This window comes from Scomber scombrus, chromosome 22, assembly GCF_963691925.1.
Source record: "Scomber scombrus chromosome 22, fScoSco1.1, whole genome shotgun sequence".
Taxonomy (NCBI): Eukaryota; Metazoa; Chordata; class Actinopteri; order Scombriformes; family Scombridae; genus Scomber; species Scomber scombrus.
The window spans coordinates 15521671-15549591 of record NC_084991.1 but is presented as its reverse complement, the minus strand read 5'-3'; the positions used below and the strand labels follow the sequence as shown (position 1 = coordinate 15549591).

The window sequence follows — 27921 nt, the reverse complement described above, 5'->3', positions numbered from 1 at the left end:
TTCATATTTGTGATTTCTCAACAACTTCTGGATAGTTTGCCATGAAATGTGGTTCACACAGTCACGCCCGTGTCAGGATTAACTGTTGCTGAGTAGCGCTATCATCAAATAACCAAATACCTTCAAAACTAATGAAATTCCCCTCAGTCTGAGCTGTAATTTGTTATTAATGCAGTCTTGCAGAGTGGCTAGCATGGCTATACTCTTAGACTTATTTCTTGAAATAAGCTTTGTAAAAGCTTTATAGTGAAAAGTCGGCAAAATGTAGAGTTTCACCTTTAAGAGTACTTAATGTCTCAATTCTTTACCATTCACAGAAGTCAGGAAATCACCTTCTGTCACTTAGCTTAAGCTACAAATTCACAATTTAGCATATTGTGTACCTTTTACTGCTAATTATCAAATGTTAGCATGCTAACACGCTTAATTAAGATGGTGATTTAGATGTTAACCATATTCAGCATCTTAGTTTAGTGTTCTAATATTTATTAAACATTGATACTTAAAGATATGATTCACATTACCATTGTCATCTGCTGCTAGCTGATAGACTCTTATGCTTTATTTTCATTAACTACATATAGAGGCTATCATCTATTTTACATAATGTGTGATTTGTAAAGGTGCAACAAGACAGGAAATATGCAGCGAAGCATAATGTGATTTTTCATTTTCTACTTGTACTTTTCGATAAGTTTGTGACTGCTTTATTATGTTCTTTCAGGGTCATATAGCATTACAGTTAAACCATAAGAAACCTCATAATCCCTTTGAGGGGAAGCACAATCCTGCACTACCTTCTACATACATACTACACCGTTACCTATGAAATTGTTAGTGCACGTTAATGTCTTGTTCTTCCTCTGGCTGCGGCAGATTTGTGAGCAGCTGACAGGCGGATATGACGACCCCCAGTCTGCCTGTGCATTGCAGAATCTTGGACACGATGTTCAATCTCTCCACTTCACAAGACCACACACACACCCCATAAAACACCTCGCCCTCTGTGACACCTTTACATCGCCGCGCCCACGCTGTGTTTGGATTTATTCGTGGGTTGACAGCTCTATTAGGAAGATCACTGATCATCTGAGAGAAAGGCTTCAAAGGACACATTTCAAGCTTTTTGGTGGTTTTGTGCATTTAATGGAGTCATGAAGATCCATGTTTATTTGTATGTTTAAGGAAGAATTTAGTGAGTCTTTTTCAGTCCCATGGAAATAATTAACAATCATAATTTATCTGTGAAGTGGACAGCTTATTATATGTATGTAAAATATCATGTAATTGGTTGAAAAAGCTCAGATAACTTTTAATAAATTGGGTGATTGAACATTTATCTGGCAGCTGCTTTTAATAAGGTGACATTTTTCTCCATACATTGGCAGCAATTTGGCTTCTTGCTCCTGCACACATCAATAAATGGGCAGGAGGAACCAAGGATTGAAAAACACAACCACATGATGAAATTTTTAAGTGTCACCAATCATAATTAAATGATGCAGAATGGATTATTATTGGTGTTGATATTTGGCATCTTGGCTCCGACCGTCTTCCTCCCCACAAGGAAGCAACGAGCCCAGCATGGCAGTGATGGCAGTGATAACAGGAGAGTGATGATACTAACTTCCTCCCTGAGGTGAAGGAAGACTCAGATCCTTCAAGCTGTACAGATAAATGCAGCAACAAGTGACAGCATGGCACTGATGGATTCAATATAACGACACAATAAAAAGGGTGCATTAGATATCCTTATACATTGAGAAGAGGCAAACTAGCTTTCAGGCATCACTTCATTATGCTTTTTTTTGCTCTTTTGGCCCCCTTTTTCACTGCTATAGAGGAAACACTTCAGCCAAACACTATAGTCTCATAATTGTTCCTGATGTGTGTGCAGTCGTGGTGGAAAAAGTAAGTTAATTTGTGCAAAGCCATCTCCAAAATTAATGCTATGTAATAAAATGTTGAATTGTTGGACAGGCAAGTGATCAAAAAAACCTTCTCTGACAGAGTTATTGATCAGAAGCAGCAACAAATCTTCTGGCAGTTGCTGCGATTTTAGGCTTCTGGGAAGAAAATTTATGAAACCCAATTTTTAGGATGGTGTTGATGATATATCACACAAGTCATTTTTATCTACAAAGACTTAAGAGCTGCATTCTCAAGCAGCCAAAGAATCACAATGATGAAGTGGCTTCATGGTTATATTATTTTTCTTTGATTCATCACTCTTTCCCAATCCTTTCTGCTGGATCATAGCTGTAATTAAATGAGAAACCACTCTCCTTTTTGAGGAATATTTATGTTAGATATGAGATACCAAAGGGACAGGAGGGTTTTTAGTGTTGTATAGAGGTCACAGATTGGTTACTGTACCTTTAAAATCCTCATCAGGATGGAGGGTGATCTACTTTCTAAATCCACCAACTCAGAATTAGTCTGTAGTCAAGATCCTCCTTCTTTGGGATTTCCAGCTGACTTGACTGGCCTTTAATTTGGCTGATTCACATTGTGCTCACTTTTTGTTTATGCCTCTATAGCATTTCTTGACTCAGTGTAAAATAGCTGTCCATCTACTGTGACCTTTCTGAGCTTAAAAAAGAAATGTTTTCATTTCCAGGCAGCACCTACAGAGCATGCAGACAGCCAGGGGGAACCAGCTGAGCACCTCACTGAACAGAGAGAGTAAAGAAAAGGTTTCCACTCCTCTCACCGGGCTGAGACCCCTGGCTTTCATCTAAACACCTGGAGGTGAACACATCACTCACAGACTTTTATTTCTTTTCCTCGGCTAATGGCACAGAGTCTTAGTCTCATGTGTGGTCATGTTACATCACTGTAAAGCCTCTCAGACTCTTCCGGTCCTTCATGATACGTGTGAGAGGATAAGACCTGGCTGATGTCATTAGCCCCTCGGTTTTAAATCAGGACCGGCTCAACTACACCACAATGTTTAAGGTACACTAAGAAGCCACCAGTTAGTGTCAGCAGATGCCCACTTTATTTATGTATCTATTTATTTAAGGTTTATTTTTATAGGCGCGAGAACACTCCATGGACCAATGCCACATACACAGCATTTAAAGCATTTTGTATTGAGGAGTGAGAACAGTGATTTCAGCATTTTGTTGGATCTGACTCTCAAATGTTAAATTAACACTCATGAAACAAATTTCCGATGTGAAAAGGTCACATGCGGGAACTTTTCACAGGTGCTTTTTCCCATGTATATATATTTATACAATGTAAGCTATCACATATGAAAATGTAAAATCACACATGTGAAACTTAATTTCAAACATGAGGTTCAATCGTTATCCTTGCCCTTGGAGAAACCAGCCTTTACCACAAGGTCCATTAAGAAGCTGTTTTGGAAATTTCAGTCATATGACATGATCTTCATCAGCACAAAAGGGTTTGTTGATGTTAAAAATGCAACCAAAATATAAAAGAATCAAAATTGAAATTTTACACTCTGTAATTCTATGAAAACCAAGCAAACTTCATTTGTTGATGAAGGTCATGTAATATGATCAAAAGCTCTAGAACAGCTATTATATGGACTGCATGACAAGATTGTTTTCTCAGCCTTTCAGACATGATGAATATGAAACATATATGGGTTTCTGGACAATTGAAGTTAACCATTTTTTTGTAAATTTGGGCAATTTAAGTCATTTAAGTCAAATGATCTCGTTCATTTTCCTTGAAATTATCTCACTAAATTATGGATTTTTGATTATATTAGGCCAAGAGCAATAATTTTATAAGATATATTTAGACCTATTTCAGAAAACGCTTTAATTAATCTTATTTGTACAAGCTTGAGCAACGATGGTCTCAATTAATACACTGATGCATGAGATTAATGCTGAATTGATGCTTTTATACCATAATTATTCCTATTATCTATTATTTAATACTTAATTAGATTTTTTCCCCCCAAGGTGTTTGTTTTTCACGTTGACACACTTGTCTGAATATGGGTTACATTAAGGAATACATCAATTCCTCCATTGAAAAAAAGCAAAAAATGAGTTGAATATTAGGATTTTATGCAGCTTTTGTCAGTGAGGAACATGAACAAACACAACAGAACATGATGTCTGATGGATATCTATCTTCGGATAATAAAAGAGGACTATTGGAGAGTAGCATGACTTCTTTTTGGACAGAAATAACACAAGCAGTATTTCATTATAAAGACTTCAGCTTTCAAACATTCTCTCATTATCTGGCCTCCTCCTCCGCAGACGCAGTGTGATAGTGTCTCTGCGTATCTTTCCCTCTCCTTTCCAAGACACAATGTGACGGCGATAAGCAGCACGTCCCAGTTCCACTTGACATCTTTCTGAAGAGGTGTAAAATTGAATACCACACAACGCTCCGAGCAATCATATAATAATATCAGTCAGTCAGACGCCATATCAAACGCTGTTATCATGCATCAAACATAAGGCAACCAGAGCGTTTGTGGCGCCTGCCTCTCTCTGTCTATCTGTCACTCTTGCAGCTCAACAAAAACAACATAACTGAGCCCGAGTACATGCAAGCAAAAAGGCCGCACACTGGCAGCTGTCCCTTGTTAGAGCCCTGCTTCCTGTTATTCTGGAAAGCTTTTGGATCAATAAACCTCCAGCTACCAAATGGATGTTGTATTGTTGGCTCCGAATGCCAGCTCCCCTCTCTGGAGGACCACTTAGTAGGCAGAGTGCGCCATGAGGAAAGCCACTTACTGCACGGGGAGCTGCTGGTCAGACAACCAGGAAATGGACCGTGTGTTGGAAACGCTTCAGCAGCACTCAGAGCAACCCACCTAAGGTTGCTTGGACTTGCATGGATTTACGGCCACAGAAAAATGGGCAGCTGTTCATGCCATGGCAGTCCTCGTGTCTGTATGTTTGTGTGAGTGAGTGATCCAGATGGCCGTCAGTGCTCTGGAGGCCATCCAGGTTATTGAGCACCGATGTGCAGCCTCCCGTCAGAGCTGTCTGCCTGCTGCTCCACACTGTGCACACTCTCTTCATCCTAAAACGCCATCGTTTTTATTATCAGCACCACTTTTTTGATAAAACATGCTTTAAAAAGGGATTATAAATTGTAACTAATGGCTTATTCGTGATAAATAAATAATTCATCAATGCTTATGGCTCAGGAATAAACCATTAACCACCTTATGAGTCACTAGCTTGTGAACAATCCATTAATGTGGTGCACTGTAAAATGTAATAAGTTAACTTTACTTTAAAAAATGTGCAAATATGCCTTAGAAAAACTAAGTAAAGTACACTTAAGGTGGTGAGTTAAAATAACTTGTTTATTATGTGTGTGAGCAATACTTATAATAACTTGTTTTTTGATTGTGCAATAATGAAAATAACTTGTTCTTTTGAGTGAGCAATACTTATAACTTGTTTTTTGTGAGTGTGCAAAACTTATAATAACTTGTTTTTTGTATGTTTTTGTATTTCATGCACTCCCTGTTCCAGGATTACTTTGCTTTTCATGCTCTTTAAAGGGTCAGTTCACCCCACCAAAAAACAGCTATGCACATACTTTTTGGTTTTAATATCTCATCTCACTGTAACTATTTTCAGCCAAAGAAGTAAACCAGATGTAAACTGTGACAGACAATGACTCTGTTTCTAGAGAGAGGTGTGATTGTTGCCGTCGTTTTTCAGCGTTGTGACAGACCAGATATGAAATTACATTTGACTTCATTGTACGAGAGCAGGGGCAGAAATTTGTAGTTTAATGCTGTATGTTTTTGTGGTGTCTGACCCGTTAATTAACCAGACCAATGGATGGCGTCATCACTAACCTTCTGATGAACAGCTGCAGGGCATCCAAAAGCAATTTGTATTAACGACTTACAGCTCCAAACTTCATTAATTATTTGAGTCAAAGAAACGTATTTGACTAAAATTTACAACCGCAGACCTGAAATAATGTTACAATATAAAATGAAATTATCAAGATGGTTAAATGCTTGTTCATAAGTGACTTACATGCTAATAGGGCATTGAGTTTGCGGCCATAAATGTTTGTAACATCAATAATAGTATTGTTAAAATAACAATAATATAGCTGTTAATGTTCTGCAGCAGTTTTCCAGAAGGTAAGTGACTAATCTAATGGTTCCCAACCTGAGGTTCAGAACCCCAAAGTGGTCCCAAGATTAATCTCAGGGGTCACCAGATGATTACAATGATAAGAAAAAAAAAATACACATCTCTTACATTCATTTTGCTTTGTTTCTTTTCTTGAATTTCTATAATTTTTTGCTTCTGTTTTTCTTTTTTTGTGCTTGTGAATGATTGTTTCACCTCTTCCAGCATCTAAAAAAAAATCCTTAAAATAAAAAACAGCCTGAAAAACAAACGTCACTGTTCGGTTAAACTTCTCATAACGTATGATTACACTAGGACCTGATCTGAGATGAGAGGTCGCATGTCGCTGCATTTTAGGGGGGCGGCTGCCAAAATGTTTGGAATCAGCAAAGCAATGAAAGCGAAGCTAAAAGCCAAAAACAACAGGACACAGTACATACCAGCCAAAATGACTCTTAATAACCCAGTGGGCTAAATGTTATCCTTATTAATGGCTTGTTATTGATCAATAACACACATAAATGATGTATTAGCCTTTAGTTAGAGCTTACATGCCCTGTGGTAGCTCAATGTGGTGTTGATCTTTGACCTCTTTGACTTTACATTTGTTGGGGTGACTGGTAAAGCAAAGCGGAGAATCACAAGATAGCAGATATAGAAAAATAAAAATAAAAACTGTCTTCACTGTCTGATGTCCGTTTGCCATCTGCTGCACAAACTTATGCCAACTACTGTATAAAACAGACCACCAAAGCAGACTGTGGGGATTTCAAGAATATCATTATAGAATTCGTCAATATTCTTTGCTATTTTCCCCAAAAATCTGTCATCGAACTGCGAGCCGGGCTCATCAAACATTCAGGACAGCCCGTCGTTGGAGAGCAGGGCTGCCTGTGAGCTGTATGTGCAGCCTTTGATAGAGCATCACAGCCGCTCTGTACCTCCTGAAATGACATCTGACAGCATTAAGCCCACAGGAGTTTTGTTTTGGGTTTTTTTTTTTACTATCACACCAGGATTTCAGCTTGCTTAGAGAGAGAGAGAGAAAAAGTGCCTTGATATTGGCTATTTAAGATGCCAAGAAAGTCTTAATGGTCTGATTTCACAGTGGCCAGCAAATAAGAGAAGAGGAGAAGTGATGAGATGATCAATAGGAGATGAGGAGCTTCCAAACTCCACCACTGTCGTCATCAATGCTCCACATTCAGAGGCCAAACCAAATTTACAAAAAAAAAACCCAGAGATGAGTGTACCAACGGTGATGTACTGTGATTTATTTATTTCACCTGACTCACATCTGCACCCCCTGACATGCTGGGAAAATTGGGGAAAGCCAACTTATGACTCAGAGGAATAAGAAGCAGCTTTGATCTGCACAGACACAAACTGCCAGGCTGTGCCGCTCATTAGGCTGATGTGTAATAGATAGTTCACGCTTTCTACCCATAATCCACCTCACAGCAGCTGGTTTGAGACACTCGGGATACTTTTTTTGCAATGAAATGAGAACATAGTGTTCAAATTAGGCCTAACAGCTGGCCAATGGCGCTGCTTACCTCTATCTCTAAATCAATAGTTAGAGCAGCACGGTGTTAGATGGTTGCTAATTGTTGCTAAAACTGGTGATCAGCGGACTTTTGGGACACATTTTAATCCTGAATAAGGCTGGTTATGCAGCTGATTGTGTTTCTGTGGGAAAAAAACACAAACACACTCTCTATGAATGTGACTGCTATTGGTTATGACATTTAATTCCCATTTGAGAACAACCAGTGTTTTGCAGGCGGCAAACATAACGATGCACGGTATGATGCCGGGAGATTATTTATACACACAAATTAGATTTGCCTCTTTATTCTGAGCCTGAGATTATGCTCAAAATATTCTTTATCAGCCATCATTTGTCATGGGTTTCACGACAAACCATGCCACAGGAAAATAAAAGTTAACTGTCTGGTCGCTTTTAGCTGAGCAGAAAATATGTTTTAAATTAGAGCTCCTTCTTAATCTGTTATCTCTATCCACCACTCTCACCTGTAAATGGTAAATCAAGGTCATTTCAATGACTGATTGATTAAGTCTATTTTCTTCCAATTACATCAATGAGATCATGTCCTCTGTATATTTTCAGGGTATTTAGGGTTTTAAAATTTTTTTTATAAAAAAGTATCTATGGTGATATGTAGGTCACATGACTGATCAATAGACTGTTAAAAAGGAAATGGAGACAGCTTCAGACATCACCATGGTGACGGTGAGATAGCCTAAACATTTCACAAAGTGAATAAGGCACGTGTGATGTGTTAGGTACTGCAATGATTCGCTGATTGACAGTTAATCTGCAATTTTTGATAATCAATTAATCTTCTTGATTCATTTTCATTAAAGCTTCTTAAATGTGATTTTGTGGTTCCTTGAGTCTTCTGTCATAACAAACTGGATATATTTGGGTTGCATCTTGGGCTGTGGGAATCAGTGATGACATTTAATAAACCACACAGCTAATTGATTAATTGATAATGAAAATAACTGTTAGTTAGTTTTTAGTTGGGAGATTTATCAACCTGACTCAAATATTTGAAGACATGGCATGTTTAGATTGCCCTACATTCAGGTCAAAATATGATCAATAAACAAAGAATTGAATTGTAAAAGTGTGTTTTAAAACAGCATTTCAACCTTCATAGTTAGGAAGTAAAATGAGGAGAAAGTATAATTGAATTTAACTGAATAATTTAAAGAAATCTGGTCAAAATGATCTGTCTTCTGATCTAAGAAACCATCTGAAATCCTGACATAGTCCTGCTTTTATTGTCTACCAGAAATTAAAAAGTAGGAGTGAAAACAAGTTGTTAAAAGCTGACATTTACTGTCACTTTCCCCTGGTGTACTTAAGAAGCTGGCTGAGATACAGAGCTAAGCAGCATCAGTTATTTGAAGATATCATTTTTGGATGGGAATCAAAATCTGCAAGTCTTATTCTGCTTCACAGAGACTTTTGGAAATTTCACCAAAAAACAAAAACGAAGAAAAGCAGCTCAGTCAGAAGGACATGTCTGTGCTCATGTGGGATTTTTGCTTCTCATTTTCTTTACATGTGTTTTTTCTTTTCATTGACAATGTTAGAGAGATCCTTTCTTGTCTCATTAAATGAGAAAAGGATTAATTCGGATATTTCCCATTTATCCTCCTGGTTTAAAGCAAAGTACACTGTAAACCACAAAAGCCCTGTTTCTATAGCTGAGAGTTTATCTTTCATACTCATATATTTAGATGGGTAACCACATATTTTGGCTGATAAGTGACAACATTCAGGATGTACTTCTGAATAAGAGATGTGATGTATAGAAGCTTTAGATGGGGAAACATGCATAAAATGAAGCTTTCCTGCAAATTTAACTGATTTTTTTCATATTGAAAGATAAGGATAATGGAAATCCCCTCTTGCATCACTAGTTTGGAGGATACAACTGGCTTAGTCCAGTTGTCTCCAAAGATTTGACAATGAGGCATCCAAAAGAAAAAATCAAAAAGTAGAAAAAAAATGTATTTCTTTGTTATTTAACTCTTTAGGATTTGGCACTCTGAGAGTGTTTTCAATTTGAAGTCTCATTTTCCCCAAGGCTGCTGTCACTCCACCTACACTACAGAGTTACATAATGTATATGACGGCTTTTGTATCCATAGAAATGTTTGAAATTGGGTTTCAAATGACAACATTTAGTGAAATGGGGCTCTGTGGCCAAACTGGGGCATACTGAGGTTTTGATGTGTGAATTTGTGACCCTGCTTTGGTGATTTTAAACTCTGAAACCTGTGAGTCTGGATTATTTCCAGTCAATTATGTGATCTCTGGAGCTCCAGGCAGCTCCCTGAACTATTTTATGAACTTCCACCTGCAGTCGGAGTAGAGTCTCCTACCTGCAGCCAGCTGCATCCAGCCGCAGATCTTGTAGACGGTGCCGGTGCTGCAGAAGAAGAAGAGCGCGAAGCAGCCGATGCAGGTGAGGACCAGCAGCATGGACATGCCGATGAAGAAGGAGGCGGCCTTGAACGCACCGGAGGGGATGCTGCTGAACTCGGTGAAGCTGCCCTGACAGGTCAAGTCCCGGGACAGCCCGTTCCCGATGCAGTAGTGGAACAGACCGAAGTAGCCTGCCTGCGGTGTGTCCATGCCGTCTCCGATCCAGTACGGCTGGATGAAGCACACCACGTTGACGATGGCGAAGAGGATGGTGAAGATGGCCCACAGGACGCCGATGGCGCGGGAGTTACGCACGTAGTTGGTCTGGTAGATTTTGGCAGCCTCGGAGGCGGGGAGCATGGTGGTGGTCGTGCTGGGGGCCCCGGGGACCATCCTCCGGTTTGTTTAATAGTAGTGTGATCTGCTCGGTCCTCCTGGAAATCTGTCCTCAGCAAACTCACATCTGCTGCATCTGATGTGTGGAAGGCATAGTCAGAACTTCTTCTTGTCGCTGATTTATTTTATTTATTTATTGTGATTGATGATTTCAGCCTTTATTCAGTCCCAGCTGCACCCTCAGCATCACTGCACTCTCGCATCCATGGCAAGGTTGGATTTTATGTGTTTTTTCTTTCCTTTTCCCTCTGATTTTCAGTCATCACTCTGCAAGAAAAACGATACATGCGCTCCCGAGAAAACAAGCCGCGAGCATCAGGAATCCATCCTCCATTCATCAGCCAGCAGATTTACCCTATATCTGTCCTTATAATTTTTTTTTTTTTTTTTTTTTTTTTAATGTCCCTACCTGAGTCGTGTAGTGTTATTCCGTTTATATACCGGGCAGTGTGTCGGACAGAGGTTCAGCTCTGTGCATCACTGTGTGAGATCTCGCTGAAATGGTGCGTCTCTCTCTCCGTGCTCGACAACAGCAACTGAGCTCCTATTGAATTAGAGTTGGAGGATAGCCTTGGATATTACAGGGACAACCCACATCCCTTAATCCCGGTCTGACGTATCATCAGGGGCGGACTTTGTCATTTGGCAAGGTATAAGCAACCGCCTGGAGCCCCCACATAAAAGGGCCCCAAGCAGCTATATATGTATTATGATGTTTAGATATGAAGAAGTATTGAATTGTTTATTTATTCTAGCTCATTTTACACTTACAAAAAGCCCCCAAAGCACTTAAAAAAAATGCTGTAGGCTATACTTCAGAGGAAAACATTGTACAACTACATTTTATCTGACAGATAAACATTGCACATATAGCAGATTTTACTCAAGACATATAAATAAAATATGATGCATAATTATTGATTAAACTATCCAGCATTATATAAGAATTAAAAGCTCCACCTTCACTGCCAATAGGCTACCATCATTCCCTTTTATAGAAAAGATGAAAATAAAGGCAGAGTTTGCCCCTAAATCACTAAATCCACCCCTGCATATTATAATGTGTGAATTTTCAAATAGACACAATGCAATCACATAAAAACAATTATAGTGGCATAGTCCTCAATGTAATGCTAATAATGTTATGATTATGTATTATATTTTTACTACTATTGTTTTTTTTTATTGCTTTTGTACTTATTATTTATTGTTCTTAAATTTTCCCATTGTGGGACTAATAAAGGAATATATTATCTTATCTTAGGCTATCTTATTTTATATAATCTCCCTCTGGTTGTGGAGGAATGCACTACCTATTAATAATGCACATAAATGCACCTGTTATTTGCTATAATAATATGATGATGAACATACTGTGTATTTGAACAATACTGAATGCACTTCCTATTAATAATGCACATACATGCACCTGTTATTGGCTATAATAATAATATGATTAACATACTGTGTATTTGTTAAATGGACGTGATTTCCACTGAAATCATTATAACATTATATTAATATTCTCATATTTTGCTGTTATAGGCTTGACCTGCAAAAATACAGCTATTTTCTAATGTGGGAGCTATAATGAAATAATAATAGTAATAATATAATAGAAAAGTAATGTTTCATCAGTTTTAGTATACATTTTATATATTTAAACATATATGGAGAACGATTATGTAAAAGCATCTGATGTTTTGCCATCATAAATGACAAAATGAAATCTGATAGAAAACATAATAATATCTTACTTTTAAGTCATACATTTCCATTTATTTCACAAAAACGAGATATTACGGCTCAAAACTACATTACCCATGATTCCTATGTGTTAGCTGTGATTGGCTGGTGACCTGAACGGCGACATGACGTAATGTGGAAATGGCGCGAAACTCCTCTGAGTGCTTGCTGTCATGTGTGTCAGTGTTTCCGACTTTTAAACTGACTTATTTCGCTGCAGTTTGAGCTTGTTATATATTGTACTGCCACTTATCGATATTAACACACTCCTCTGTTGCATTCGTGGTATGTAGTTTCTTACAATACTCCTCGTTTTGTTCGCATTTTGGCTAAATACTGGAGGTGCTCGTCTCCGGCCACGTAAACGTTGCTTGATTGTAGCCACACTACAGTCGTCTCTGCACAGTTATAACTGAGTGTTTTGGTCGGAGAGACACGGAGAGCAGGATGACAACCCTCCTGCAGCATCCAGGATATGAGGAGGAGAAGCTGCAGAGAGTCGCAGACCAGATCCCTTGCAGGGAGGTCCAAGCTGGGACTCTGTTGTCTCTGATGGGACAGGTAACTATGTCAACTCCTGTCAAAAAACTGTAATAAGAGTTTATTTTAGGTGTCCAGAAGGTTAAAAATACTTAATACTTCTGTCTTGTACTTCTCTCTTTGACTTTGACCTATATACTTTATGAGAAAATAGTATTAAAAAGAAAGTTTTGATTGTTTGAGTGCATTTAGAGCACAGCGATTAGTCCTTTTAATAACGGTCACTATATTAGAGCTGCAGTGATTAGTCGATTAATCGTTTACTTTATAGACAGAAAACTAATTTGTAAGATGTAATATAAGAAAAAAATTATAATAACAGTAAATAGTTAAATTACCTAAAAAATAGAATAAAAACAATATATAGATATATAAACTTAATTTCTTTATCAGTTCATCAGAAAATACAAAGATTTTCATCATCTATCAATCTCTAGATTATTGTCTTGATTAATCATTTGGTTGTTTAGTCTTTAAAATGTCAGTAAATGGTAAAAAAGATCCCAAAGATCAAGATGCAGCCAAAGATGTCTCAATTTATCCTGACAGACAGTCCACAACAATATCACTATTATAATGAATAATATGTTATTAAAGATGTTACCAATTATTTTTCTGTAATCATTTCCGCTCTGTAGTTTTCTCAAAACACTTATTTCAGTTTATTGAAATATATTTTTTATGCTCAACATTATTCGTCTAGTTTTTACCTAAAAATATCTTTTGCGTCGTTCCTTCAATCAATTAGAGATGCTGACTGCTCATTATAGAATAATAATCAGGAACAGGCTTTGATCTATTAAGCGCTAGATGTCACAAAATCATTCAGCATGACTGCATTTAACCGAGGACGAGGAACAATAAAATCGAGTTAGAGAGTCAAAAAAAATGTAATTAATGAATTCACTTGAGAGAGAGAGAGATAGAATGAAGAGAGCACACAGCAGAAGAGAGAGACAAAGCACTGACGCAAATAAATACACAGTGATGTAACCCGGTCGCTACATTACAAGTCTTGACCTCAAACCCTGCGTGCTGTTATTGGCTGAGGGGGCTACACACCCACCGCCCGAAGATTGATGCTCAGAAACGTCCCAAACACAGTTAAATAGTAAAACAATAACAAATTACAGGCAGTGTGCAGAGTCTCTGCAGATAAATACACTACACACTTCTAGTGGGTCATAAGTGATAAGTGAGAGGGATTATTCATGTATGAGTCTATAAATTATATTTTTTAATAGTTAATCTTGCATCGTATTATCTTTAAAGTAATTCAACAACTGTTAGCCAACAAATGTCTTTATCAAAGGAAGGTATTACATTTAATTACTAATTATAGCAGCATAAAAAAGTCTGCACACTGCTGTATAATTCAATAGGATATCACAAGTGATGTTTCAAGCCTGATACCTGCATTGAGAGCTGCAGTGTGCAGACTTTTTTCTTCTCTTACAGATTTAGTTATTTGGTCCAGCACCTGCTTTCTTATTCTGGATTCATCTACTACATTTTCAATTAATTACCTACTTTGATTTTGGGACAACTTGTTTATTTCTATTGTTATCAGTCTTAATTTAATGTTACTGTGAAGTTGAGTTTAAGATGTTTTCCTGATGTTTATTCCAACAGCCAGAACAGTGCAGTTTTCCTTCAATCTTCATCTACGGTCATCGAGCTACGGGAAAGAGTCACGTGATGAATGTTTTACTGAAGGAACTGGAGGTAAGAGAGAAACACCTGTTGTCGGATTTCAGATTGCAGGTGTGTGTAGAGTTGGGCGTCCACGATTTGTCAGTAAAATCAGTAATAATATCACTTTGTGCTCCTACAACAAAAGTTTGTTAACAGACAAACTAATAATTAAAGTTTAGCTCACTGACTACTTCAAACAGATGCTGCTACTTCAGTCATACAAAGTTTCTTCATCAAACCACTGAATGTTTGGAAATATAACATTTTATTTAAAGTACAAGAAAAGCTTTACTATACTATTTTTTTGGCTTGTGAGTGAAAGCAAGTCTGCTAGCTGCTTGCATATTTTACCAGCATTTGGCTGGTGCTAATTTTGAGCCCTGCTCTCCCTGACTGTAATATTTATAGACTTCACCATCAGATGTAAAAACAACATTGAATAATAATGATGCATTTTATTTATAGGCGCTTTTCAAAGCTTTCAAGGACACCTTAAAGACACACATAAAGAAACAAACAGTGATAAAAAAAAAAGTGACCTTAAAGAGAAAAATGGTTTAACTCTCTCTTCAAGGACTTCATGATCAATAAAAGACTAAATATGCATTTATCCTCCCACTGCTGTCATGAAGTTTCTTTTGATCTGCAGAGTTTTTCTCAGTCTTTAATAAAATGCTGAAGCCCTTCTCTTTCAGCAGCTCCACGCCTGATGGACTTATAAAATAAAAAATATAAATCCTCTTCTGTGTGTTTGCACCTTTCTCCTATTGGACCTGAACTTAGCTTTATGGCACTTTCTCACTTTGTTCTCTCCTGACTAGATCCTCGTTGTGTCGTATTAACTCCCATATCTACCTTGCTTTTGATAAAAGTGTCTGCCAAATGAAGCTATAACATTACAGCCACATTGAAGTTCTTCATCTTGTATAGATGTGTATATTAACCCTTTCTTTCCTTCTCTGCAGCTGCCTCACGCCACAGTCAGCTGCGTCGAATGTGTTTCCGTCGCGCTGCTATTTGAACAAGTGCTGCTGTCCTTCTTTGGCGGAGACTCTGCCTCCCAGCTCCCCCGCAGTCCGTCCCTGTCTGACTTTGTACGCATCTACAGGCAGCAGTGCTCCCAGTCGGCTGCCAAGCAGACGCGATACATTGTGAGTGCCGTGCACTTTACGCTCAGCCACAAATTCCTCTTTACTTGGCACACCGAAATACCATAATCCACGGCATGTCAAATTACATATTCTTTGGATATGTCACTTAAATGTTTGTATGATAATGTGATTAGTGGTGATAACATATGCAAATAGATGCTAAACAAAGCTCCAGATGCATTAGCCTAAAGAAAATTAAGTGTGATTTTCAGCCAGCACAGGAAAGCGTTTAATCGTGTGTTTTGGCGTGATCGTTTCTGACGTTTTAAAGTGAGCTTGCTGCACAGAATGCAGTAATGTGCTGTGACAAAACAGCCATTCACAGCTTCTAGTTTACTGAGCAGCAATGTTGCAAAATAAGCTCCAATGTCCAAATATATGGACACACCATTTCAACTAGTTTGGCATGATCAATCATCATTTTCAGGAGCATACAGTCTTAAAAATGGTGCAAATGTCATTTCAAATGACATAAAACCAACAAAAACTGATGCTGCTTTTAAAACTATTTTTAAAGATATTTTTGAATTGCTCATCTTGCCAACCCTTATTTGTCACTGACCCGTGTGTACATATATATATTTTTGCAGGTAATGGAAAAAGCCGAGCTTCTGAGAGACACAGATGCCAATCTCCTCCCTGCTCTTCTGCGTCTTCGGGAACTGGTAAGATAGAAAAGTGTAGTGTGCTCGTTGTGTTACCTTTCAAGTGAGCCTCTTTATTATTATCACTGTGTGGATGATGAAGAGAGCCTGGAAGAGCTTATTCTTTTCTTTTTTCTTCTTTTTAATGAATAACCTTGAGTTGAGTGTGGAGAGCTCTTTCATTACGCTTTTTGGAAGCGAGGATGGCATCAATTCACAGCAGTTAAAGACATCAAGAGTAAAACGTGTTTATGTTAAAGCCAACTGTCTTCAGAGGAGAGGAAGGTCTTTTCAATGTTGTGCTATTTCAGGAGTTTGAAATGATAATTAGGATGCACATTTATACGTATATATAATGGATGACAGGATGATGAAGGGTTGTTGTGCTTCGGATGCCTCGTTATTATTACTATTATTATTATTATTATTATTATTTTTATCATGGCCTTCGTGTAAAAAGTTTAACGGGAAAGAGGTTAACATGTAAAAGTCTTTATTATTTGATCAGAATCAAACTTTGCTCTAAGTATATTTCACAAAAAAGGTTACATTTCTAAAACACAACTCTTGTATAATCTGTTAGGACATTTTACTGAAACGTATTTCCCTTAAATGACTCTAGAATGAGCAATAAAACATAAAATGAAAGTCTTCCTCAGTGGGTTTGGGCTTAGTCTCACCTAAATCACATAAATACAGAGTTTCCTCATCAGAGGAACCATTAAATTTGTTTTACGGCTACTGGAAGAGTTCCTGAATGTAACAGTTCGCACATAGATCCAGGACATAAACTAATGATCATTTTTATTATTGATGAATCTGCAGATTACTTTTTCAGTTTATCATTTAGTCAATAAAATGTCTCTTAAAGTCCAATGTCATGTCATCAAATAGTCTGTTTTGTAACACCAACGGCCTAAAATATATAAATATTAAATTTACAATCACATTAGAGAAAGATTAGCAGCAAATCATCAGTGACAAGTTGGAATTGGGGAACGTCTGCATTTTTTGCTTTAAAGTTGACTTTAGTGGTTAATCAAATCAGGACATAGTTGCAGATTAATCGACTGCATGTTTTTTTTCTACAGAGATCTTTGACTTTTGGTTAGATTCTTAAAATCTTGGAAACTGTGAACTTCAACAAGGACTTATCAGTTAATTGATTTATCTAAAAATGTATCATCTTATTAATTTATCATGAAAATAGTAATAGTTTCAGCCCTGAACTTTATTGTATCTCAAGATAAATTTTTCTGGCATCCAGGTGAAATTTAAAAATCACAAAAATATAAGGGATCAGATGGATAAAATGAAACACAAAGCAACGTCTGTAACCATGGAGACATTATTCACTCTCATAAACACTTATAACTATTACATGACATAAATGTAACTTCACAGATCTAGTAATAACAATAATAACAATAATAATAATGATGATGCATTTTATTTAAAGGCGCCTTTCAAAGACAACTCACAAGACACACACATAAAACAACAACAACAATACATGAAACAATATAAATCAGCTAACATGGATGTGGAAGTTAGTATAAATTTTACACAGATAAATAAATAAATACACGTGAATGTGACTACCTAGTGCAATAGTACAATGGATAAACAAGAATGTGATTACAGATCTGTCCCTTTTTCAGGTTGAGGACAACGTCTCCGTCATCCTCCTCAGTGAAATCGTCTGGGACAAGTTCAGACCCAACACCGGCTGCTTCGAGCCCATTCTGCTCCATTTCCCCGACTATAGCAAAGGTATTATCCTTCACACACACACACACACACACACACACACACACACACACACACACTACATCAGCCAGTGTTGTGAATATTTTCCTCCACGCTGCATGATGATGATGATGATGATCGTGATGACACACACTTGGCAGATGAGGTGTCAGATGAGAGATTTGTACCTGTGATTTTGTTCTTTTACACCTCATGCAGCGACTGTGGAGGAGTATAGCACCCTGAAACACCGCTGTATAAATTCTGCACTTAGAGGGAGTGATTCATTGTACTTGTGAGAATCTCTTGTCTGGTATTGAGTATTATTTAAAATATCTGTTTGTTTTTTTTTGTTTGTGTGTCTTTGTGTTTCTGTGTGTGTGTAGGCGAGCTGCATCAGGTCTTGTCCCAGGACAGACATCCTTCATATTCGGCTGAGTTTTACTCCTCCTACATCAACATCCTGCTGGGAGTCTTTTACTCCGTCTGTCGAGACCTCAGAGAACTACGCCACCTGGTCAGACACACATGCACGCGCACACACACACACACACACACACACACACACACACACACACACACACACACACACACACACACACACATATACACATTTCATTGCTTTGATTTACTTTCAGTCTTGTATCAATGATTCCTCTTTTCTCTTATAAACTAGGCTGCCCTTAATTTTTCCAAGTTCTGCGAGCCGTTGGAAGAAGGAAAAGGTAATTTATTTAAAAAAAGAAGCATATTCATTCGACTGCTGATCAATATTTAAAATCATCATAATTTCTTTGTTTTTTTACTCAAACATGGATTTTCTTTTGCTGTCGAGATGCACTTCAATTATTCGGATTTCTTTCTTTCTCTCTTTTTTTTTTTAAAGTTGCATTCTTTGTTTTTGGCCACAGAACAAGAAGAACATAGTCTGACATAATAACACATTTTAAAGGCAATTTTATTATTTTTTTCTTTCACAGTAGAGCTGAAGAGGAGAGTTTACTGAATGATTTCTAAATTAATCAATCAGTCATTTGGTCCATAAAATGTCAAACAATTGTAAATAATTAATGAAGACCACTGTTTCCCAAAGTCGAAGGTGATGTCCTCAAAGATCTGAGAAGTTTTGGTAATTTATCTCTAAAATTGACTCAAGCAGTTCATTGATTATCAAAATAGTTGCAGATTAATTTTCTGTGGATTTCCTAATTCATTAATTGCCTAATAGTTGCAACTCTATTTATCACTACAGCTGACACAGTTCACAATAACCATAATCATTTGATCTGTCATTAAAATGAAAGTATTGATTTGTGCAGCTGATTTTTTCCCCCCACCATTTTCAGTTATTTTTCTTGCTGTCACTGTGGCTTTTTCAAAAACTGTTGTTGTTTGTGTTTTTTAGCTAAAGAGAGCGACACACACAAGCTGTGGAAAAACATTGAGCCTCATTTGAAAAAAGCCATGCAGACAGTGTATCTTCGGGAGGTGTCCAGGTCTGTGCATGTTCTTCACATTAGTGTATTTATTAAATCAAATCATGTCATTTTTCCTCTATAAACTAAACTGTGGCTTCTTCTCGTCATTATGTGTGTTTTCTCTGTCCTTCTTCTGCAGTCTTCAGTGGGAGCAGATGCAGGAAATGGAGGAGCAGGAAACCAAAACCATGAGAGGTACCAACACACGCTTAGCACTGCTGATTCACGCTGACATAGTTGTTAATTTTTTCTGTGAAATATTAGTGTGTCACACCCCAAAATAAAGTAAATCACAGTACATCACAACTTACTGCCTGGGCTGCACTGAACATCACAGATTAATGATGTACTGAGTAGATGACAGGATCTATGTGTGCATTTATCTCCTCAGTTTATCTCACTCATTGCATTTATTTCTCTCTTTTTTTTTTAAAGGTTTATCTGCTCACACTCATGTTGAACTTCCTTATTACTCCAAGTTTCTGTTGATCGCTGCCTACCTGGCGTCATACAACCCCGCCCGCACAGATAAACGCTTCTTTGTCAAGGTACGGAGGGAATTTTGTCTTTTCTATATGGGACAGTATAGAGGTGACAGAAGATAAAACTTAATAAAAACATCCCTGGAACATATATAAACCAGAGATGTTACAGCTGCACAGTCGTCGTGTGAGGGTGTTTTCAAACCTGCGTCCAGTTGAATCCGACACTGGTTCATTTTCCCCCTTTTAATTTGGGCAGATCTGAACATCTGGATCAATGTCAGATCTGGACTAGTGTATGTATAGGACCTTCTTCAGGACCTTCTTCTTATGTTGTTGCTTTTGCCTCAAACACAGCTGACCAATCAGCTATGTCTGGTGATGCATTTCAGTCACTTTTCTCTGTATGAAAAGAAACCAAACCATCGGGAAAATCAGGGAAACCAGTGCATTTTACTATATGTTCATTAAAAAATGGCTACTGATTATTAGTTTATTATCAAAAAACTTTTTTTTAATTTAGTATTTTTTTGAGGATCAACTTATTGTTGCTGCTCTAATGTTTTTTTTTTTACCCTAAACCCACAAAATTAAAAAACGCTGGATGTCTCTTCTTAAGTAAACTTAAATTAACCGGACTTTCACTGAAGTTTACACAGATATGCACCTTGCTGTGTTCTCAAAGTATGATGATGTTTTTATTTATTCAAACTGAGGGTCTAAGGACACAGGGTATGCTGTATGGGTTGTAAAGCCTTCTGTGACAGATTTGTGATTTGCTGCTGAACATAAATATAACGTTTTTATTATCTGTGAATCAATCCATTTGACGTCTCTTTTCTTGTCCCAACAGCATCACGGCAAAATAAGAAAAACAAATTTCTTGAAAAAAAATGAAAAGGTGATTATCTTGTTTTTTTTTAATCTTCATCAGTTTTCATCACAACTTTTTCAGATATAACTTAACATGGTGTCAATATTTTCTAGACTAGTAATCACCTACTGGGGCCCAAACCGTTTGCTCTGGACCGACTGCTCGCCATTTTCTACAGCGTGGTCGACAGCAGAGTCGCACCGACCGCCAGCATCTTCTCTCAGGTCAGAGTCCAGCACGTTTTAGTGGTTGTCATAATTTGTACAATATTTGACTAAATATTCAGAATATGCTGAGCGGGTACTGTTAAAATTATCTGATGACGATCCTTTGACTGAGACATTCACTTTTTTCACTTTTGTTCATGTAATAAATTGATTTTTTTTTAAATCTGAAGAGCCTTTTCTAGGTATTTTTGGTCAGAGTATTGGCCTATTTTCCTAAAATGCGGACTGTTAACCTTCTTCTGACTGCACACATCTGGCACTTCTTGAAAAGCCTTGATTCAAAAGCGCAATCCCTCTGACATTTACTTGTTTTGACAGTTAAAATGACAAGGTGATCTGTTGATGGTGTCCTTCACTAGTAAAATACAGGATAAATAAAGGTGCATGTGTTTGCCACCAGAAGACGAAAATTACATCCGCAACAACTAGTAGTTAGATTTATTAGCCTCCTTAATTATCTGGAAATATTCTTCTTATTGCCAGTTTTGTTGTTAAACTGAGCTCTCTAGGGGTTTAATTCTACCTTTTAATTTAGTCCTGCACTGGTTCTAATCTCTCTGCATTAATGTGACTCCCAAAGTTAGCAGCCTCGTGGGTCTGTAAAGTGGCTTCCTCAAAATACAGAAAAGTATTTAATTTCCCACTTTGCCAGATAACCAATTGAAAAAGAATAGTCACTATAATATTCAGAGGATTTTAAATACAAATTTTTCGATCTTAATTTCCACGTGCAGATTGCACACTGTTTCATGTTAAATCAAGCCTAATGACCACACTGTCTCAGATGAGCAAGTTTTCTACCCATATGGTCATGAGTTTTGGGATCGGTGGCCAAATGTGAATCTATTTATGGCCGCGGGCATGAAATGGTTTTAGGAAATTAGGCTCGACCCATATCTGTGCACCCGGCTCTCATAGTTTTTGTGCGTCTGCATCAAAGTGTGGAAAAGCTGCGTTTAAAGAAGCAGAACAGAGATTCATTTCTGTTTCTCTCTCTCTCTCGTTTAGATCTCCTCTCTGGTGACCTTACAGCTGTTGAGTCAGGTCAGTCATGACGACCAGCTCGATGCCCCCAAGTACAAATGTGCTGTTTCCATGGACTTCATCTGCGCTATATCCAGGTATGTGTGTGTGTGCATTATTACGCACGACTGAGACTGCCAGAGGAATGATTCAAGGGATTTGACCTTTTGTAGTGTTTTCACTCAGAATGTGCTTGCTGTCGTTTATCTTCCAGGACGGTGAACTTTGATATTGTGAAGTATCTGTACGACTTCCTATAAGCCTGCTGTGCTCAAAGGAGAGACGACACACGCATGACAGTAAGAGAAAAAAGGGAGGATTTCTCAACACATGAACGCACTTAAGGTCGAACCTTTGGCAAAATGAGGAGCTCCGACAGTTGTTGATGAGCTTGTGCAGGAAAATTAATCCAATTATGCCGCTGCCCTCTTGTGGTTGTTGAACGAGCTCGACTGTCCATGTTAAATATTTGCATTTGTGTAAAATAAATGCCATATTGGCAATTTCACTTCATATTTGTTTTAGTTTTGTTTGTTTAAAAAAAAAAAGTGTTACATTTGTGATGCATTGACAGGAAATATCTAAAAGAATCTTGCAATAATGAAGATTTCTATTCTTTTTTTATTATATTACAAAAATAAAAAGCCAGATTAGAGTAAAGCTCTTCCTCACATTGTGGAGGGTGATAATGCGCCTTTGGGCTTTTTGTCTGATGGTAACAGACTGTGGCACCATGCAGGTGAATCATTGTCCTTGCTCAAAGGTAGGATTTTGTTTCTCTGACCTGTTACCTTTTTATTTATTTATTTATTTGTATTTTTCCCTATTTTCATTTTTTGTAGATAACTAAAGACATAGGATATATTTTTACTTTAAAGGGAGAAATTCTTTCACAAAATGTTATAAAAGCTTCTTTCTTAATTAGACTCCTGTTTACTAATCTTCCTTCAACCTTTGAACAGTAAAACAGATGAAGCTTCTCTGTTTCAAGCCTTGCCTGATTTTCACAGGGCTGCGTTAATGAGATGATTGAATTCAGTTCAAAACTTAATTTGAATGTAAATCAAAAATATTCTGTGTGTGAAAATAAGCATTTCTGGTCTTTTGTGGATCACACGATTTGTAGGAATATCTGCGTCCATGTCAGTGATTCCCTAAGAGGGGTTGGGAAATGATTAACATGTTAGAAAAGAAAAACTAAAACTATCTTTAGCTCCAAAAAAATCTTTTAATTTCTTTAGGCTTCTAAAATTATTCAAGTGAAACATTTTGAGAAGACAAAAATCCCTTTTTGATTGAAGTGCTCACAACTTATAGAGATTTGTAACATTAATTTAATGTTTAATTAATTAGGTTAGGTCTTGTTACGGACTCTTTGTTCTTCTGAATCCCAGACTTCATTCAAATTTGAAATGTATGTCTCCACATTTCTCTGCAGCCGATTGCATGTTTCATAGGAGCTGCAATACCTCGAGTACATTAAAATAGAGACTTTACACGACAGAGTTAAATTTTCATCTTTATTGTACAAATAAGCAAAAGCTGAAAACACATTCTCTCTGTAGTCTTCAACAGAAGGCACCAGTCCAGCGTAGCCAACAAACACAACAGAGGTGATCTATATCTGTATTTATGCAGCAAATCATTCATCCAAAGCAACACCCACACATGTTCTGCTGAAATACAAGACCAGTTTGTCTGATGTCAAAAAATGCAACAAAAAAAAAACAACAAACAACAGAATTTTGCCTTTTGCATCCTTTTAAATCATTTCTTTTTAAAAAAGGTTAAAAACATAAAAAAGGTAAACATTTGTGAATTATGTCTCACGCATATCTCTTTAGAAACTTTCCACCTTTTTATTTTTATTACAGCTACTGACTTAATCAAACCAACACCGATGTAAAGCACACCGGATAGTCGTAGCTTCCTCCTGTAAAATGAGATTGGAGTAATTTGATGCAGAGGGACTCACACCTCTCCCCTCACAAAAAACAAAAAAACTTTGGAAAGCATAGACGAGTGCATACAATTGCTTCTCTGTCTGTCGCTCTCTCGTTTATCCTTCAGGGTGTCTGAGGGTAAGTAGACCGTCTGAGAGATCATCCCTCATGCCAAGGTGGCCTTGGGAGAGCTCAGCATCATTAAACAAGGACAATGACCAGTCTGCCACAGCCGACTGAATCATCCCAACACATTTAAAGTGCATATGCGTGCATATATGACACTTGCATCCTATGAAACTGGATTCAATCTGTATAGAAATCTCAATCTATTAACAACCTTTTGTACCAGAGGCGATGCAGTGCAAGCTCTCGGGTTAAATATTCCTGATATGAGGATGAGGATGACGTAGTGGGGGCGATCCTAAACGCTATGCCTCCTGCTGTGGATCATAGCCACAATGTGGGTGAGGTCCAGACTCTTCATCATCACCTCCATGAATTCTTCATCATTGCGGGCACCAGCCACAAACTCCTCCAAGGAGAGCTCACCTGTTGGAGGAGACAAAGACAGTATTTACAGCCAAGGTGAGATCAGCTTTGAAGTCTAACTTGTGGAAAACTTGAGTGTTTTTTTTAAGTTTTATTGGTTTTTAGCCACTAACACTACATCTTCTTTCCATTTTTTGTGTGTTTCCTGACAGCAGTGGAGCTGATAAGTGTCTAAACACTGTCCACCTACGATAAATTCCCTCTTAAATCTTAGTCTCCACATGGTGCCAACTGACTTACCATCTCCATTTATATCAATCCTGTCAAACACGCGGTTAGTGAAATCCTCTGCTGTTGTTTCCTGGCTTTCTTGCCCATTGATTGCACGAATGGCCTGAAGAAACAGAATAAGATTAGTATGCCACGTCGATGCCAGGAGTTACTTAGAGATGCGTTGTGGCAGGTGCGTGATAAACTGTACCTTTATGATGTTGAGAAGCTCGTGTCGGTCAATGCAGCCGTTGCCGTCGACATCATAAAGTTTGAAGTACCAGCGCAGCTTGTGCTCCATCTTTCCTCGCATCACCAGGCTGAGAGCGGCCACATACTCCATGAAGTCTATGTATCCATCCTGCAAAAAAAATAAAGAGGAGTGTCAAACATCAACACATTTTGATGCATGACCGTGTACGTATTATTAAACATTCAAAAGTGGTAATCAGTCAGTCAGTGGCCCTCATCTCAACTCCAGAAGCCATCCGAGCAGAAATGAAGCGTGTCAAGACGGAGGATTATCTTCGGGGACTGTCTGTGTCTGAACACAGGCAACAATCTTAGCATCAAAGCGTTGTCTCCCAGATAATCTCACAGTTTAAATCATGCATAAAGATTACAGCGACCCTTTTGTGAGCTGAGAGGGATACTAAAGATAGCCGTGCTGCTTCACAGACAGACACATCCCACAATGACCCTGTCTCTTGCTCCGAGACACTTTTAATTAAACTGTGATCCGAGGGCCAAACTGTCACTGGGAGGTCACTGCACTGTTTGAGTGTCCCAGAATGATGCAGATGTTTTTTCAAGCAACATGTTAAAGCCCATTGACCCAATAGCCCTAAAAAAAACAAACCTCAAAAGTCATGCAGCAAACCAGTTTTAGTGCTGAAACAATGAGTCAGACTCGTGTTTCAGGCAAAAAGGTCCAAAATTAGTTGGTTCCCTTGTTTCAAATGTGAGGATGTGACAACTTGAACTTATCAAAATATATCAAATAATTCAATATAGTTTAGTTTTGGAAAGTTCACAACATCACTTTGGGTTGTGATAAGAATCTTTCACTGCTCGCTGACACTTAATAGAGAATATGATTATTCATAGAAAATAATGAACAGATAAATTGTTTCCTCGATCTGTTTCCTAAAGTTTTGTCTCTTCAAAACTCCTCTCTACTTTATTCATAGTGATATACAGTACCAGTCAAAAGTTTGGACACACCTTCACATTCATTTGAATGAGAAAGTGTCTCCAAACTTTTGACTGGTACTGTATGTCTGATCAATGATTCTGAATTTGGTCATAGAGGTGAAACAAGTAGTCAATAAATCATTTAGTTGACAAGCAGAAAATTAATTGGCAACAATTTTGATAATCAATTAATTTATTATGTGAGAATTTTATGCTTTTATCTTTTTCATTTAATTATAAATGAAATATCTGTGTTTTACAGTGTTGGTCAGACAAAACAATCAATGTGAAGACTTTTTCAATATTTTCTATGGACACTGGACATTTTTCATTATCTTATAGACTAAATGGCTAATCAAAAGGATAACTGATTAAATAATCATTATTTGCAGCCTTGATTGTAAAAATAATTTGAAATAACTTTTATATTTTTAAAAAACATATATGTAAATGTTATGACTATAACACAAACTTTCCAAATACATAATATGCTTTTTGTGGAAACTTTAATGTACTAAGTGGATAAGTCAGTTGTTATTATTAGAGTATTAATCCCAATAGTATTATTACAAGTATTAATGCCAAAGGGATTACATGGATAAAGGTTACAGCAGCCACTTAACACATCAGAACACAACAACAATGAGGCAGGTAAAAGAAACAAATACAATTTAAGGCTAATTTATACAAAAAATTAATTGACTAACTCGAATATAAAAATAAAAAGAATACATACAAATAGATTAGAGACTAGAGATGTAACCATAGTTATAATATATTTTTACAGACAGTATTTGAAAGGTTTTTAACAGATAAATCTGAAATATATTAAATATTGGAGCACATAGTGACTCATTTTCTAGGTAAAAAAAACCCCCAAAGGCATCTGAAATGGATTATGTTTAAATTAGCAAATAAAGATTATGAATAGTGAAATACCCTGATACACCTTTAAGGGAAAAGAGCAACGTTACAAAATACCACATTGTAAGTTTTCTTTTTTTTCCTGATACTTTTTAACATGACAAAAACTAACAATCCCACTATAATGATAACACGCTGTCACCCTTAAAAAAAGTTCCACTCTCTCATTTTGAGTATAACTCTGTGGTTTGAAATGATTCATCTTACCTTGTTCATATCAAACGTGCGGAACATCTGCTCTATGTAGGCGCTGGCTTCAGGGTCCAACCCTCGCAGCCCGAAGAACTGCTTGAACTCGTGCAGGGTGAGCTGACCCGAGGGGCATTCGGTCATGAACTTCTTGTACCAGAGGTGCATTTCCACTGCCTGCAGGTCGTCCACGGTGCTTCCATTTGAGTTACCCATTTCTTGTGAGCGTAGATTGATACCTGGAGCTTTTTCAGTTGCAGCCGGTGCGCAAACCTCAGAGCCCAATTGGTCTACTGTGAAGCGGAGGATATCCCTTTTCACAGTCACACAACAGGGTTAGGGTGAGAGCAGCTGCTGGTGGCGGCCTTTTGTAGCTGTTTGTGTTTGGGCTTGAGACAGTCCACACCCCTTGGTGTCCTCCTTGGGGCTAATCACTGGCTGTAATCCAGGCGAACCTGCAGATGATCATCCTAATCATCCCATTAAAAGGGCAAGGTGGCTATTCAATCTCCATGCACGTTTACTCTGATATGTGCTGACAAACAATACAGTTTCCATCCCTCACGTGGAAGTGAAGCACCTCCAACACAGTCATGCAGCTGAGCCGATACCACTTGCTCAGCATGTGTATTTAAGTATGAGTGATTCAGCTTTACTGCTCTTAGTGAAGACTAAGCTCTTATTTATACTTTGATAAAAGACATAAACACACAGTACTGTAATTCCTCTACTCAATCCATTTCACATTTCATGTACATATTCTTTGCATATCGTATTTAAGCAGGAAAATGACTTAAACAAGGGCCAAATTGTAGTGGCTTTACGATCCG

The 27921-nt window shown here is 37.6% G+C and overlaps 3 protein-coding genes across 3 annotated transcripts in view; 1 reads left to right on the top strand and 2 right to left on the bottom strand.

Annotated features, from left to right (window-relative positions):
- The window catches only part of lhfpl3 (LHFPL tetraspan subfamily member 3), a 37768-nt gene extending 27301 nt beyond the window's left edge, over positions 1-10467 (bottom strand). The window contains 1 exon segment of the mRNA XM_062444179.1: positions 10032-10467. Coding sequence (XP_062300163.1) covers positions 10032-10467 — 436 coding nt within the window.
- A 1960-nt stretch (positions 10468-12427) lies between these two features.
- On the top strand, positions 12428-22390 carry orc5 (origin recognition complex, subunit 5). The gene is made up of 14 exons (XM_062443971.1): positions 12428-12777; positions 14389-14481; positions 15417-15602; positions 16193-16267; positions 17908-18019; positions 18382-18512; positions 18672-18720; positions 19401-19491; positions 19613-19668; positions 19909-20021; positions 20809-20856; positions 20943-21053; positions 22065-22177; positions 22294-22390. The coding sequence occupies exons 1-14, from the start codon at positions 12664-12666 to the stop codon at positions 22337-22339; spliced, it is 1338 nt and encodes a 445-aa protein (XP_062299955.1). The 5' UTR covers positions 12428-12663; the 3' UTR covers positions 22340-22390.
- Positions 22391-24446: 2056 nt separating this feature from the next.
- guca1aa (guanylate cyclase activator 1Aa) lies at positions 24447-27307 on the bottom strand. Its single transcript, XM_062443824.1, has 4 exons — positions 27110-27307; positions 24996-25145; positions 24815-24908; positions 24447-24574 (listed from the first exon to the last, which is right to left on the bottom strand). The coding sequence occupies exons 1-4, from the start codon at positions 27305-27307 to the stop codon at positions 24447-24449; spliced, it is 570 nt and encodes a 189-aa protein (XP_062299808.1).
- Positions 27308-27921: the final 614 nt, after the last annotated feature.